The following is a 13428-nucleotide window of genomic DNA, read 5'->3' on the forward strand; positions in this document are numbered from 1 at the left end:
TCAGGACACGGGAACCGCTCAAGGCTCCAAAGATATTCCTACGGGAAGGGGCTCAGCCAAGGGGACCATTCCCCCACGGTGACCTCCCCTAAGCCGAAAACACCGACCGACCAGAAGGCCACAACGGCGGCCCTGGAAATCACCCCGCTCCCCATCCCGTCCCCGTTGGAGCCCTTTGTGGAAGTGGCGGGAAATGGCGGCGGCGGCGCGCGAGCGGGGCGGGGCGGGCCCGCGCGCCGGCGGGAAGCAGCACTCGCGGCCCCGCCGCCCCCATTGGCTGGATTTTGCTGCAGACCCGCGCCCGCGCACCACCCGGCCCCACGCATCGTGTCGCCGTCCCCCCCCGCGCCCCGCAACGGGCACCCGGCGCCGCAGCGACGGGGCCGGGACGTGCGCAGTGGGACGAAGGGTGCCCCCTGCGGGGCAGCGCCTCCCGCCGTGCTCTGCCCCAGCCGGTGGCGGGGCCGGCGGCCTCCCGGGGCCGGGGACGAGACTGGCACGGGGCCGACCGCCCGCCCCCCATCGGAGGCGATGGCGCGAACGGCCCTGCCCGCAGGGGGAAGGGCGCGCAGAAGAGCCCGCCCTGGCCCTGCCCCGTCGCAGTCCTCAAACAGGTCGGACCCAGGGCAATATACACCGGCGCGGGCGGCCCTTCCCGCCATACGGTGTTGGAGTCGATCAGAGCGAAAGCATGTCTGGTAGAGGCAAGGGCGGGAAGGGGCTCGGCAAGGGGGGTGCTAAGCGCCACCGCAAGGTGCTGCGCGACAACATCCAGGGCATCACCAAGCCGGCCATCCGCCGCCTGGCTCGGCGCGGCGGCGTCAAGCGCATCTCGGGGCTCATCTACGAGGAGACGCGCGGCGTTCTCAAGGTCTTCCTGGAGAACGTGATCCGCGACGCCGTCACCTACACCGAGCACGCCAAGAGGAAGACGGTCACGGCCATGGACGTAGTGTACGCTCTCAAGCGACAGGGGCGCACCCTCTACGGCTTCGGCGGCTAAACTCTGATTCCTGGGATAGGTCACGATTTTAAAAACACAAAGGCTCTTTTCAGAGCCACCCCCAAATTTCAAGGAAAGAGCCGTAATCGCTATTAGTTCCTGCACGCGTCTTGTTTTCAAGGTTGCGATAAAATTGCAATGGAGGGTTCCGGGGCGGAATACTGGTGTTGGTCTTTTGCTGTTGCTGCTGAGAGTCCTCGCTACCCCCAGTGCTTCTCTCAAGCCTCTCTTAAGCAACAGGCGAGTTTCAAATCGGCAAAAAACGATGAGCCTCCATTGCTCATTGGGAAAAATACCGGGGGATCCACTCCTAGGGATCTACTCGTGGAGTTCCCTGGGCTCGAGAGAAAAGCATTCAGGTTAGGAAAGATAGGTACGTCTTTCATTCCCCTCCCACCGCATGCTTCCCCATTCTCCTTCCCCTCTTTGTCCCCCGTCATACACCTTCCCTGTCCTGCTTCGAACCGGGAATGGAAGGGAATTTGCCCGCAAGGAAACCGGGATGCCAAGCACAAAGCCCTATAGCGAGAGCCGCTCCCCGGCCACCGGCTTCAGAGCAGCGCCCGCAAACAGGAAGCTCATGAAATGGCGGCACGCTCGTCCCGGCCGCTCGGGGGCGGGACAAAGCGGGAAGGCGCAGGAATGAGAAACAGCCCAGAGCGCTCGTAGCGCCCCAGGGACGGCGGCAGAAAGAGGCTGCGAGCCCTCTGCCAGAACGCCTCCCCTTACTCCGCCTCCCCCTGCTGAAAGGCTGCCCGTTCTCTGGACACCGCTCTCGGCCACACTCCCGTTACCCTGAGCGGTCAGCTTTAAACAGGGAACCTCGGAACTGCCAACACACAGAGGCCGAGGAAGGGGCGGGGCGGCGCGGGGGAAAGAGAGGTACCCCACGCTTCCTTCAGCCCAAACCTCCCTGCTGTCCCAACAACGGCGCTGCCTCGAGCACAGAAAACAGCGCTCGGCACAGGCCGCCCGCGCCTGCTCCATAAAAAACAGAGACACAGCTCTCTCCCGTGGCCATGTGGTGGCTCTTAAAAGAGCCTTTGGGTTTGGTCGTGGCGGGGCAGGAGCCGCAGCTCAGGCGCGCTCCCCGCGGATGCGCCGGGCCAGCTGGATGTCCTTGGGCATGATGGTGACACGCTTGGCGTGGATGGCGCAGAGGTTGGTGTCCTCGAAGAGCCCCACCAGGTAGGCCTCGCTGGCCTCCTGCAGCGCCATGACGGCCGAGCTCTGGAAGCGCAGGTCGGTCTTGAAGTCCTGCGCGATCTCGCGCACCAGGCGCTGGAAGGGCAGCTTGCGGATCAGCAGCTCCGTCGACTTCTGGTAGCGCCGGATCTCGCGCAGCGCCACCGTGCCGGGCCGGTAGCGGTGCGGCTTCTTCACGCCGCCCGTGGCCGGCGCGCTCTTGCGGGCCGCCTTGGTGGCCAGCTGCTTGCGGGGCGCCTTCCCGCCCGTCGACTTACGCGCTGTCTGCTTCGTACGCGCCATCGCTATACTCCTCCGACTCTTAGTAGCTTAGAACTAACAACAAAAAACTGTTAAGCTCAACTGACAGCGACTCCTTTTTATATCCGAGCTTTGGCTGCTCATTGGCTGATAGAAAGAGCCGATCTCATTGGGCTAATTTGAAAATCCCGCGTTAACCCCCTCTGTGCTGAAACGTGTACTTCAGTAGTTAAATCACAGACTTAATCTTTTAATCTTCCGCTTTCTCGGAAGCTGTTTTTTTTTTACAACTTGTCTTTATTAATTATTTCCTTCATCAATGCACTTCTCATACAACCCGCAGAAAGACTCTGATAGCAAACGGGTAAGGCTTACAGAAGGATATATATGTTTGGGGTTTTTTGGTCTAATTAGTAAAATCTAAGTACGTAAAAACCCGTTCATTTATACTTTATTGTACTAGGTTACTTTAGGGAAGTATTTCTGGAAAAATAAAATACTTTGACAACAATTTGAATTTGAATCCAAAATTGACCTATTAGAGTGCTTTTTAGCAACTAAAGCGGTACACATTGTCACATAACATAGACCCTGTAAGGACCATTAAAACTCACAAACAACTCAGTAAAAAAAAAAAAAAACAAAAAACAAATAAGAGAAGTAGACACTAGAGAAATAAAACTTTAAAACGCTTTCAGATCTTCTGGAGATAAAAGAAAAAAAAAGGAAAAACAAAGGACAGTACCCTGTTTTGGAAAGGGCTGAGGCTCGGGGCACCTTCACCTACCGCCCTGCTCACAGGGTGTTTCGAACTAACCAATTAAATTCTTGGCTTTTTCGACCAATCAGAGGCGGGAAGGCGGGGTCGCCATTCCCTGTAAATAGGAGCCGCGAGACTCATCGCTTTCTTTCTCTGACGAGTAGACGCAGGGAACTAGAATGGCACGTACGAAGCAGACAGCGCGTAAGTCGACGGGCGGGAAGGCGCCCCGCAAGCAGCTGGCCACCAAGGCGGCCCGCAAGAGCGCGCCGGCCACGGGCGGCGTGAAGAAGCCGCACCGCTACCGGCCCGGCACGGTGGCGCTGCGCGAGATCCGGCGCTACCAGAAGTCGACGGAGCTGCTGATCCGCAAGCTGCCCTTCCAGCGCCTGGTGCGCGAGATCGCGCAGGACTTCAAGACCGACCTGCGCTTCCAGAGCTCGGCCGTCATGGCGCTGCAGGAGGCCAGCGAGGCCTACCTGGTGGGGCTCTTCGAGGACACCAACCTCTGCGCCATCCACGCCAAGCGTGTCACCATCATGCCCAAGGACATCCAGCTGGCCCGGCGCATCCGCGGGGAGCGCGCCTGAGCTGCGGCTCCTGCCCCGCCACGACCAAACCCAAAGGCTCTTTTAAGAGCCACCACATGGCCACGGGAGAGAGCTGTGTCTCTGTTTTTTATGGAGCAGGCGCGGGCGGCCTGTGCCGAGCGCTGTTTTCTGTGCTCGAGGCAGCGCCGTTGTTGGGACAGCAGGGAGGTTTGGGCTGAAGGAAGCGTGGGGTACCTCTCTTTCCCCCGCGCCGCCCCGCCCCTTCCTCGGCCTCTGTGTGTTGGCAGTTCCGAGGTTCCCTGTTTAAAGCTGACCGCTCAGGGTAACGGGAGTGTGGCCGAGAGCAGTGTCCAGAGAACGGGCAGCCTTTCAGCAGGGGGAGGTGGAGTAAGGGGAGGCGTTCTGGCAGAGGGCTCGCAGCCTCTTTCTGCCGCCGTCCCTGGGGCGCTACGAGCGCTCTGGGCTGTTTCTCATTCCTGCGCCTTCCCGCTTTGTCCCGCCCCCGAGCGGCCGGGACGAGCGTGCCGCCATTTCATGAGCTTCCTGTTTGCGGGCGCTGCTCTGAAGCCGGTGGCCGGGGAGCGGCTCTCGCTATAGGGCTTTGTGCTTGGCATCCCGGTTTCCTTGCGGGCAAATTCCCTTCCATTCCCGGTTCGAAGCAGGACAGGGAAGGTGTATGACGGGGGACAAAGAGGGGAAGGAGAATGGGGAAGCATGCGGTGGGAGGGGAATGAAAGACGTACCTATCTTTCCTAACCTGAATGCTTTTCTCTCGAGCCCAGGGAACTCCACGAGTAGATCCCTAGGAGTGGATCCCCCGGTATTTTTCCCAATGAGCAATGGAGGCTCATCGTTTTTTGCCGATTTGAAACTCGCCTGTTGCTTAAGAGAGGCTTGAGAGAAGCACTGGGGGTAGCGAGGACTCTCAGCAGCAACAGCAAAAGACCAACACCAGTATTCCGCCCCGGAACCCTCCATTGCAATTTTATCGCAACCTTGAAAACAAGACGCGTGCAGGAACTAATAGCGATTACAGCTCTTTCCTTGAAATTTGGGGGTGGCTCTGAAAAGAGCCTTTGTGTTTTTAAAATCGTGACCTATCCCAGGAATCAGAGTTTAGCCGCCGAAGCCGTAGAGGGTGCGCCCCTGTCGCTTGAGAGCGTACACCACGTCCATGGCCGTGACCGTCTTCCTCTTGGCGTGCTCGGTGTAGGTGACGGCGTCGCGGATCACGTTCTCCAGGAAGACCTTGAGAACGCCGCGCGTCTCCTCGTAGATGAGCCCCGAGATGCGCTTGACGCCGCCACGCCGAGCCAGGCGGCGGATGGCCGGCTTGGTGATGCCCTGGATGTTGTCGCGCAGCACCTTGCGGTGGCGCTTAGCACCCCCTTTGCCAAGCCCCTTCCCGCCCTTGCCTCTCCCAGACATGCTTTCGCTCTGATCGACCCCAACACTGTATGGCGGGAAGGGCTGCCCGCGCCGGTGTATATTGCCCTGGGTCCGACCTGTTTGAGGACTGCGATGGGGCAGGGCCAGGGCGGGCTCTTCTGCGCGCCCTTCCCCCTGCGGGCAGGGCCGTTCGCGCCATCGCCTCCGATGGGGGGCGGGCGGTCGGCCCCGTGCCAGTCTCGTCCCCGGCCCCGGGAGGCCGCCGGCCCCGCCGCCGGCTGGGGCTGAGCACGGCGGGAGGCGCTGCCCCGCAGGGGGCACCCTTCGTCCCACTGCGCACGTCCCGGCCCCGTCGCTGCGGCGCCGGGTGCCCGTTGCGGGGGTAGAAGTTGGGGGGGGGGGGGGCGAGGGGGGGGCCGGGTGGTGCGCGGGCGCGGGTCTGCAGCAAAATCCAGCCAATGGGGGCGGTGGAGCTGCGAGTGCTGCTTCCCGCCCGCGCGCGGGGCCGCCCCGCCCGCGCGCCGCCATTTCCGTGCGCTTCCACAAAGGGCTCCAACGGGGATCGGGACGGAGAGGGAGATGGGCGGGCGCGGTGGTGTCTGTGCTCGGGTAAATCCACTGTGTCATAGCGAGTGCTGAGTAACGCGATTAATGCGTTTTATTTTTATTTGTTTCAATGAGACACGTTCCCTTTTTGTAGGCGTTTTAAGTCAGTTGCACGTCCCGGGTCTCTTAACTGCGTGATCACGCGGCTTTTTTTGTGTTTATGGGACTGAGGTGCTGTTGAAGGAACTGATCTATTTATCTTGTTAGTGTATGCATGAAAAAAAAAACTAGATTGCTTCTAAAAATTTGGTGTGTTTCTCATTTTCACTGTCCTACCCTTCATTGATAAGTAATATCTCAAAGCATTCCTTTTGCTGTTTTTTTCTTCCCTTTTTTTTTCTTCCCTTTTTTGTCTAAGTTGTAGTTCTACATCTGCTCTCAGAGGGAAGAAAACATCATTTTAATGGATTGCCTCCTCTTAATCATCTTTAGTAATCTCAAGTTTCCAAATGTCATTTTATTTCAGAAAATGGATGGCAGCTTTCTCTCCCCTCCCCCCCCCCCCCCTTTATGCTTTACTTTCATCTGGTGGCTTTTCCAGTACGTTTATTTTATGCTTACTCTTTCTGTAATTAGTTATAAGTCTTCAGCTGATAATGACAGCAATTTACAAAGCTAGAAAACTTGCAGGTATAGATGGCAGTCTGCAGCATTTAATACAATTGTGTTTAATATTCCAGTCTTGTTGTCTAAAAGATTTACAGTAGCTACTCATAACCTTAAAACCAGACTTCTCACATGTGATTCTTGGATGCATCACACACTTTAGAATTTTTCCAAAATAATCAGAACCGCTAGACAGCTGCGTTTCATCATCAATGCGTTTGTAATAACCCCTAATTCTATGTGCTACGATCTTGTTGTTCTGTAACTTCTCGTGAGAATTAACATTGGTTCTTTTCTCTGTATTACCACAGTGGAATACACCAGACTGAAATTAAATGACATTTAGAAACCAATCTAAATCTCTAACATTTGTCCTACTACTATTAAAATTTTGTATTTTTGTCTCTGCTTCTTTGTTTTGGTTAATTTTTTCTGTTTGTTTGCTTTTCAGGAGCTTTTGGCATTGCCAAAGTGTACTCTGTAAGCCCAAAATAATGCACAGGTGTCTGACTTTCCCTCATTAGACAAGCAGCGCTCCAGCACTTCTGGTTGAAAAGGCTGCAGAAGGTGGGATACAGCAGAAGGCCAAGGTACTACTAAAAAATCCCATTTTTTCCCTTGAAACCCATTTAAGCAATAAGCATAGACAGAAAAGGATTATCTTTCTGACTTGAGATTTCAGAATAAGAAAGGGCATTTTCCAGAAAAATCCATGCAGAGCTCACACAGGAGCTGTAGTGGCAAAACACTAACAGCAGATTTGCCTTTATGTCTTCCCGTTGCCTCATAGAAACTTCCAGATGGTGCAATTACCTGAGCAGGAGAAAGCTGCCAGCTTGCAGCACAATGTGTTCACATGCAGGAAATACCCCAATGAGGGGAAAAAGAGAGTCCCACAGTTCATACTGTTTGGTAACCTGCAGTAGGCTGGTGACTCCTTCAAACTCTGACATCCTTGAGTTGTTCTTGAAGCCTTTTCTCTGTTCCCTCCCATCAGACTTAGGTTTCCTGACTCTGAAGGATTATTTCTTTTGGATACTCCAAAGCCTCGGTCAGACACTAGGAACTCCACTGTTATTGAAGTGACTGGATGTCAATAAATTCCCATCTATTTCCTTTACTGACAATGAGGTTTTTTATGCTGTTGAGAGAAATATGAGTGTCTAGATTCCTTTTCCATATACCTTGTCTAAACAGTGCAATAAACTCAGCTCATCTGGCATCACTGATAAGGTTTCCACAATCAGTTCTTTCCAAGAATGTGTGTTCCCTTTATAAATATCTTCTAACCCGCTCCCTACTCCCCTCCCCAATTATTTTGCCTTCATCACTCTCCAGTTGTACCCCCTTGTGAAGGGGCACCACGCACAACCACACTACATTAGGAACGACTGGCCTTCAGTTATTATTCAGCTGCTGGTTTTGCAGGGGCAGGTTGTGTTTTGAGGTTTTTTTAACAGATTTTTTTATCTGGAAGGCTAAAAACAAGCAGTAGTTGTTCAAGTTCACAGTAGCCACCTTTCCTCAATGGAGGCTCTAACGTGGATTTCTTTCTACTCCGTAGCTGATTTTTATAAAACTTGTTAGAACTGAGAATCTCCGAGACCTGAATCAACTGCCATTTTTGTTGGAACTGATCAACAGACTTGAAAGGATTAACATGGGGAGGCAGGTGTTTGCAGAAGCTGGGTTTGTTTGGTGGCGGGGGGAAGAATGCACATGTCTTGTTTTTAATGCCTCCGCTTTCTGGACCCATGCACTTCACATTGCGGAGATTGCCTTGTGTTAGTCTACATTTTATCTTTCAGAGAAGCGTAACAAGAGCAGCAGCCTTCATCTGCTATTGTGGAGACAAAACCGGAGCTCCTATGCCACACTGTCCCAGAGCAGCATGTCAAGTCGTGGGCTTTCATAGATGTTCACAAGAGAACTCCAGTTACCGGGCAGAGGTGTTCTCTGTAAACTGCTTTTCCATAATGTTTGTGCCAAAAGAAAGTCATCAGGTTCACTGCATATATGAGGAGTTAAATGTTTAGTGAGAGGCCACTCTGTCTTCTCTTCCTTCTTTCCTGAAAAAGGGAGAGCTGCTTTTTTTCTCTTTAAAAGGCAGACACAGCTCCCTCCTGCCTCACCATATTTCCTCCAAGCTAATTGAGCTGCTAAAGGCAGCTGTGGGGGAAGCAGAGCAAATGGAGATGGATGAGCACCCACCTCATCCCCGTCCCTGATGAGGGGGAGCAGAGCTGGGGGAGGCAGACATGAAACCAGAGAGCCACAGCATCACAAAGGCAGCAGGAAGCTGCTCTCCTCAACACGGGTGGCTGCTTTTGTCCCCCCCAGTTTAGGTGTTGAGCACAGCAGAAGTGCCTGCAAGCAAGCCTTACTCACCAGGAAGGAGAAAGGTCCCACTCTTTCCTCATCTGGCTACCTTTCTTCAGACAGCACTATTTTGGACGTAGGCTGGAAATCTTTGTGCATCCAGAATTCTGCCCAGCAGGGCAAAAGGAAAAAAAAAAAAAAAAAAAAAAAAACAACAACAAAAAACCAAACCAGCCTGGTAAGGTGAGAGGTCTTTTTATCGCTTGCCCAGAATGTCTCTTACTGTCCTTACAAATCTGCCTGAAGAATTAGTTTTGTTGTGATTTTAGCAGTCTCGCTCACCTTAAGCAACATTTACCCATGCCAGATGGGTTCCTTGTGTAGGCCCGTGCCATCCATCTCCTCTGATACCAACAAAGTCTAGATTTTGAATGGCCCTTAAGGGTTCCAAAAGGAAATAGCATCATTATAGCACTGGCTATATCATACCAAGTTATCCAGTCCTAGCATCATTCAACAAAAAAATTAACTTGATTGCTTTCAAAGCGGATCATAGGGCTCTCATTTACCAACTAATGAATTTATAATTGTAACTTATAATGTGGCCACACATAATTTTAATTTTTAAAAAAATCATGGTTACCCCTTTCCTAAACATACAGATTAATACTATATTAAAGAACATTTCCCCTTCACATATTAAGAAAAAAACCACAAACAACAAAACTATGCCAGAATTCTTAATATCATTAATCATGTTAGACTATTTAAACAATTATATTTTCTTCTTGAACAATTAAGTCAACTTAACAAGAAAACAGCCAGAATTTCTGATTCACAATAAATTCAAAATTCAGTTTGAAATCCACGATTCACCTGTATTACCAGGAATATCTTGCTTTGACTTAAACAAATTCATCCAACATTTATTACATCCCAAAAGAAGTCCACATTCTTTCAACTTAGACATTAAATCAGAACCTCCATCTCACTTACAGTGCTGAAAAACAAGCCGTGTTCTGCGGGCCGGAAGAATTAATTTCAAACACAATACTAAGAAAGCTTAGTGTTCTGTATCTTACTGCTCCATATCTTTTCTGGTTGCATTTTTTTCCCTTTTACACATAACTCGTGGCTGTTACTTGCAGTATGCAGGTACACATTTTGAAGGGGAAAAAAAGAAAAAGAAGAGTAGCAAAACCCCTTGTAATTTCCTCTCTATATTTTTTTTTCTAGAGAAATTACCGATAACGACACTTTGTACGTGCAGATCCGCCCGAGCTGCAGGGGACAGAGGGGCCCGGATGCTGCGGGGTGACCCCGGGGGCCGGAGAGCAGGGGACGAGCTTCACCACCGCGCCGTGCGATTGAAAGTGTTCGTTGTGATTGGCTGGTTGGATTCGAATTATTAACCAATGCGAGCGTGGGATTTAAAATGGGCCAATTACAAAGCCGTTCGTACGAGGCCGGACGTCAGCGGCCCCGTTACCCAATAGAAGCGCTGATAGCGGAGGCCATAAATTTGCATAAGGCCCCTATAAATAGGGGAGTAATCGCATTAGCAGGTACTCCGGTGCTGCTGAGCCACCAGAGACTTCTCATCATGCCCGAGCCGGCCAAGTCCGCTCCCGCGCCCAAGAAGGGCTCCAAGAAAGCGGTGACCAAGACGCAGAAGAAGGGCGACAAGAAGCGTAAGAAGAGCCGCAAGGAGAGCTACTCCATCTACGTGTACAAGGTGCTGAAGCAGGTGCACCCCGACACGGGCATCTCGTCCAAGGCCATGGGCATCATGAACTCCTTCGTCAACGACATCTTCGAGCGCATCGCCGGCGAGGCCTCGCGCCTGGCGCACTACAACAAGCGCTCCACCATCACCTCGCGGGAGATCCAGACGGCCGTGCGGCTCCTGCTGCCCGGCGAGCTGGCCAAGCACGCCGTCTCCGAGGGCACCAAGGCCGTCACCAAGTACACCAGCTCCAAGTAGAGCGTCTCGGACCCGTCAGTTTTTAACCCAAAAGGCTCTTTTAAGAGCCACCAATTTTTTCATGTGGAAGAGCTGAATTACTGGGGTTTTTTCTTGGAAGGTATGTGTGTAGCCTGTTTATTTCATATCACTGGAAAGTTAAGTATTTTTCTGTTCAGGTAGCTGAAATGTAATCACTTAATTTTTGTGCTGCGTGCTCCTAGTTAGCAGCCCGTACTTGGTATGTGGAGTTGGTTGTTTAAAACTTGTTTCTGGGTATGTGGTATTAGCTCCAGACTTGATCTATGTCTAAAAAGCAGCGGCAACTTTGTCTTGTTTTACTAGCTCTCTGTTTTCAGAACTCGGAAGTCCCACGGGCGTAAGGTAGGTCGTTATTTATTTTATTTTCTAAGCGGTTTAATGCCTTTTACTGGATAGGTCCGGTAGAAAATGCCGGCTGCTATTCAGAACTCGCTCTCTGTGCCATATATCTGCAACATAAAAAGTTTATTTCTGCCTCTTTCAGTAACTAATAAATACTCTGAAAGCAGTTTCTGAAGTGAGCCTTCTAGTTGTGCTTGTAGCTTGCTTTCTGGTTGGGGTGGGCTTTTTTTTTCCTCGATAACGTTTCAGTACCCCCCCACCCCTCCTCCAATACCACCACTTTCTTCAGTGAAATAATGTCCCTACTCGATTGAAAATAGTGATTTTTTTCTTTACAGAAAAGTTTTCTGGTTTAAAACACCAACAACAAACTTGCGTAGGAGTTGGTTCTCTTTTTAAAAAAAAAATAAAATTATATATATATAAAAATGACAAATAGGGACGCGGATGTGGGGGCGGCCGGTGCCGCGCAGGGCACGCGGGGCGGAGGGGGCTGGCAGTATTGGAGCGTGGGCCCGCAGATCTTCCTACCCCGCCGCGCTGTTGCGAAAGTCGAGTTCCGTCCGCCGAAGCTGCGCTGCCGGGGGGAGCTGCCTTCTGCGGGGACAAAGGCGGAGCCGGGGCGCGGCACACGCAGCTTTTCCCCATTCCTGATCCGTCCGTGCTCCCCCCACCGCCACCTCCGGGGAAGGGGAAGGAGGGGCCGCCGCGGAGCCTCGAAAGGGAGGGGGAGGAGTCACTGCCCCGAGGGGCGGGGCCTGGAGGGCTGGGCTGGGTGGGCGGAATGGACCAATCCCGGACCAGCGCGGGACTTTTAAACTGGGCCGGGAGCCGCTCCCCGGGCTCAGGGGTCGCCGCCGCCGCTTCCCGCAGCCGCTCTCGGCTACGCCGGTCATTAACGAGAGGGGTGGAGTAAGCGTCGGGCTCCCGAATTGCACGTAGGAAAAACGTTTCCTCTTTAAGGAAGGCCCGTGACTGCCCGGCAGGCCGCACGGAACGCGCACGTTTTGAAAATGGTAACTTTCGTCATTCCGGTATAAAATCCTACTAAAATCTGTGCAGGATTTGGTTTGGCTGCTGCGATTTACTATAGTGTTCCAGCTCCTTTTAAGAGAAAGTGGGTGGCTCTTAAAAGAGCCTTTGGGTTTATTTAAATGAGTAGACTCTATAGTTTTTTCTCAGACGTTTCACTTCTTTTTAGGCGCCGCCTTCTTTGCCTTGGCCGCTTTCGGCTTGGCTGCCTTGGGCTTGGCTGCCTTGGGCTTTACTGCCTTTGCCTTGGCCGGGCTCTTTGCTGCCTTTTTGGGGCGGCCTGCTTTGGCTGCTTTCTTGGGGCTCTTGGCTGCTTTCTTGGCCGCGGTAGCAGCCGGCTTCTTGGCTTTCTTGGGGCTCTTCTTCACAGCTGCAGCTTTCTTGGGCTTCTTGGCGGCGCTGGCGGGCTTCTTAGCCGCTGGCTTCTTGGGCTTAGCCGCTGGCTTTTTCTTGGTTGCTTTCTCCTTTGTCTCACCAGGTTTCTTGTTCAGTTTGAAAGACCCGGAGGCGCCAGTGCCCTTGGTCTGCACCAGAGTGCCCTTGCTGACGAGGCTCTTGAGCCCCAGCTTGATGCGGCTATTGTTCTTCTCCACATCGTAGCCGCCGGCGGCCAGCGCCTTCTTGAGCGCGGCGAGGGAGAGCCCCTTGCGCTCCTTGGAGGCGGAGACGGCCTTGGTGATCAGCTCGGTGACGCTGGGGCCGGCGGGTTTGCGAGCTTTGGAGCCGCCCGCCGCTTTCTTCGGCTTCTTGGCGGCGGCCTTGGCACCGGGCGCAGAGACAGCGGGAGCGGCAACAGGCGCGGTCTCCGACATGGTGGCAGCCGTTCGTCCACGGATCGGGGGGAACCACTGGGCCTGTACCAAGTCGGCGGCCTCGTATTTATAGAGCGGAGCCGCGCGGTGATTGGTGCGTTGCAGCGCCCGCCCCGCTGCACGGCAGAAAGGTCTCTTCTCCCCGCTCATTTTGTGTTTCTTAGGAGCCGAAAAAGCCCGTTTTTATCCGAATTTCCGCCCCCGAGCTCCCCCCGGGTGGCAGCGGCGTGGAAAAGACAGATTGTTGTTCCCCTGGGCGAAGTTTCCCTTCGAAGAGGCAAAGGGTGAGTTAAAAAAGAGGCGATAAACCCCGAGTCCTGGACCTGGGCAGACCTCGGGAGGCAGAAACTTTTGTTTTTCCTTCTAAATAAAATCCGCGACGTGGGCAACTAAATCTCCAAAGTAATTAATTAGTATTCTTTAAAGGGTCTTCTCTTAATCTGAACTGAAAACCGGGGATTTGAATGGATATTTTAATCGCAAATTGATTTCAAAGAGGAGGAAGTAACACAGGCTCATCTCGAGCACTGAATATGGATTAGAAATTAGCTTCTCTG

At 52.9% G+C, this 13428-nt stretch overlaps 5 protein-coding genes across 6 annotated transcripts; 2 read left to right on the top strand and 3 right to left on the bottom strand.

Moving 5' to 3' along the window:
* Positions 1–402: 402 nt before the first annotated feature.
* LOC134511299 (histone H3-like centromeric protein cpar-1) lies at positions 403–3825 on the top strand. Its single transcript, XM_063325066.1, has 3 exons — positions 403–998; positions 1125–1243; positions 3374–3825. Exons 1-3 carry the CDS (start codon positions 692–694, stop codon positions 3797–3799), a joined length of 852 nt encoding a protein of 283 aa, XP_063181136.1. The 5' UTR covers positions 403–691; the 3' UTR covers positions 3800–3825.
* Positions 2065–2523, bottom strand: LOC134509940 (histone H3). Its single transcript, XM_063322630.1, has one exon. The coding sequence runs from the start codon at positions 2489–2491 to the stop codon at positions 2081–2083; it is 411 nt and encodes a 136-aa protein (XP_063178700.1). The 5' UTR covers positions 2492–2523; the 3' UTR covers positions 2065–2080.
* A 996-nt stretch (positions 3826–4821) lies between the features above and the next one.
* LOC134510575 (histone H4) lies at positions 4822–5204 on the bottom strand. The gene has a single exon (XM_063323872.1). It carries the CDS (start codon positions 5186–5188, stop codon positions 4877–4879), a length of 312 nt encoding a protein of 103 aa, XP_063179942.1. The 5' UTR covers positions 5189–5204; the 3' UTR covers positions 4822–4876.
* A 488-nt stretch (positions 5205–5692) lies between these two features.
* LOC134509966 (histone H2B 1/2/3/4/6-like) lies at positions 5693–11444 on the top strand. Of its 2 annotated transcripts, XR_010069454.1 has the most exons (4): positions 5693–5758; positions 6813–6951; positions 9917–10764; positions 10989–11439. XR_010069454.1 is itself a non-coding variant. In XM_063322656.1 (3 exons), exon 3 carries the CDS (start codon positions 10116–10118, stop codon positions 10662–10664), a length of 549 nt encoding a protein of 182 aa, XP_063178726.1. In that variant the 5' UTR covers positions 5693–5758; positions 6813–6951; positions 9917–10115; the 3' UTR covers positions 10665–11444. The 2 variants fall into 2 exon arrangements, 1 of the variants encoding a protein (XP_063178726.1); XM_063322656.1 differs by having other exon boundaries at positions 9917–11444.
* A 574-nt stretch (positions 11445–12018) lies between these two features.
* On the bottom strand, positions 12019–13047 carry LOC134509965 (histone H1). The gene has a single exon (XM_063322655.1). The coding sequence runs from the start codon at positions 13019–13021 to the stop codon at positions 12215–12217; it is 807 nt and encodes a 268-aa protein (XP_063178725.1). The 5' UTR covers positions 13022–13047; the 3' UTR covers positions 12019–12214.
* Positions 13048–13428: the final 381 nt, after the last annotated feature.

Source organism: Chroicocephalus ridibundus, chromosome 1 (assembly GCF_963924245.1).
Source record: "Chroicocephalus ridibundus chromosome 1, bChrRid1.1, whole genome shotgun sequence".
NCBI lineage: Eukaryota > Metazoa > Chordata > Aves > Charadriiformes > Laridae > Chroicocephalus > Chroicocephalus ridibundus.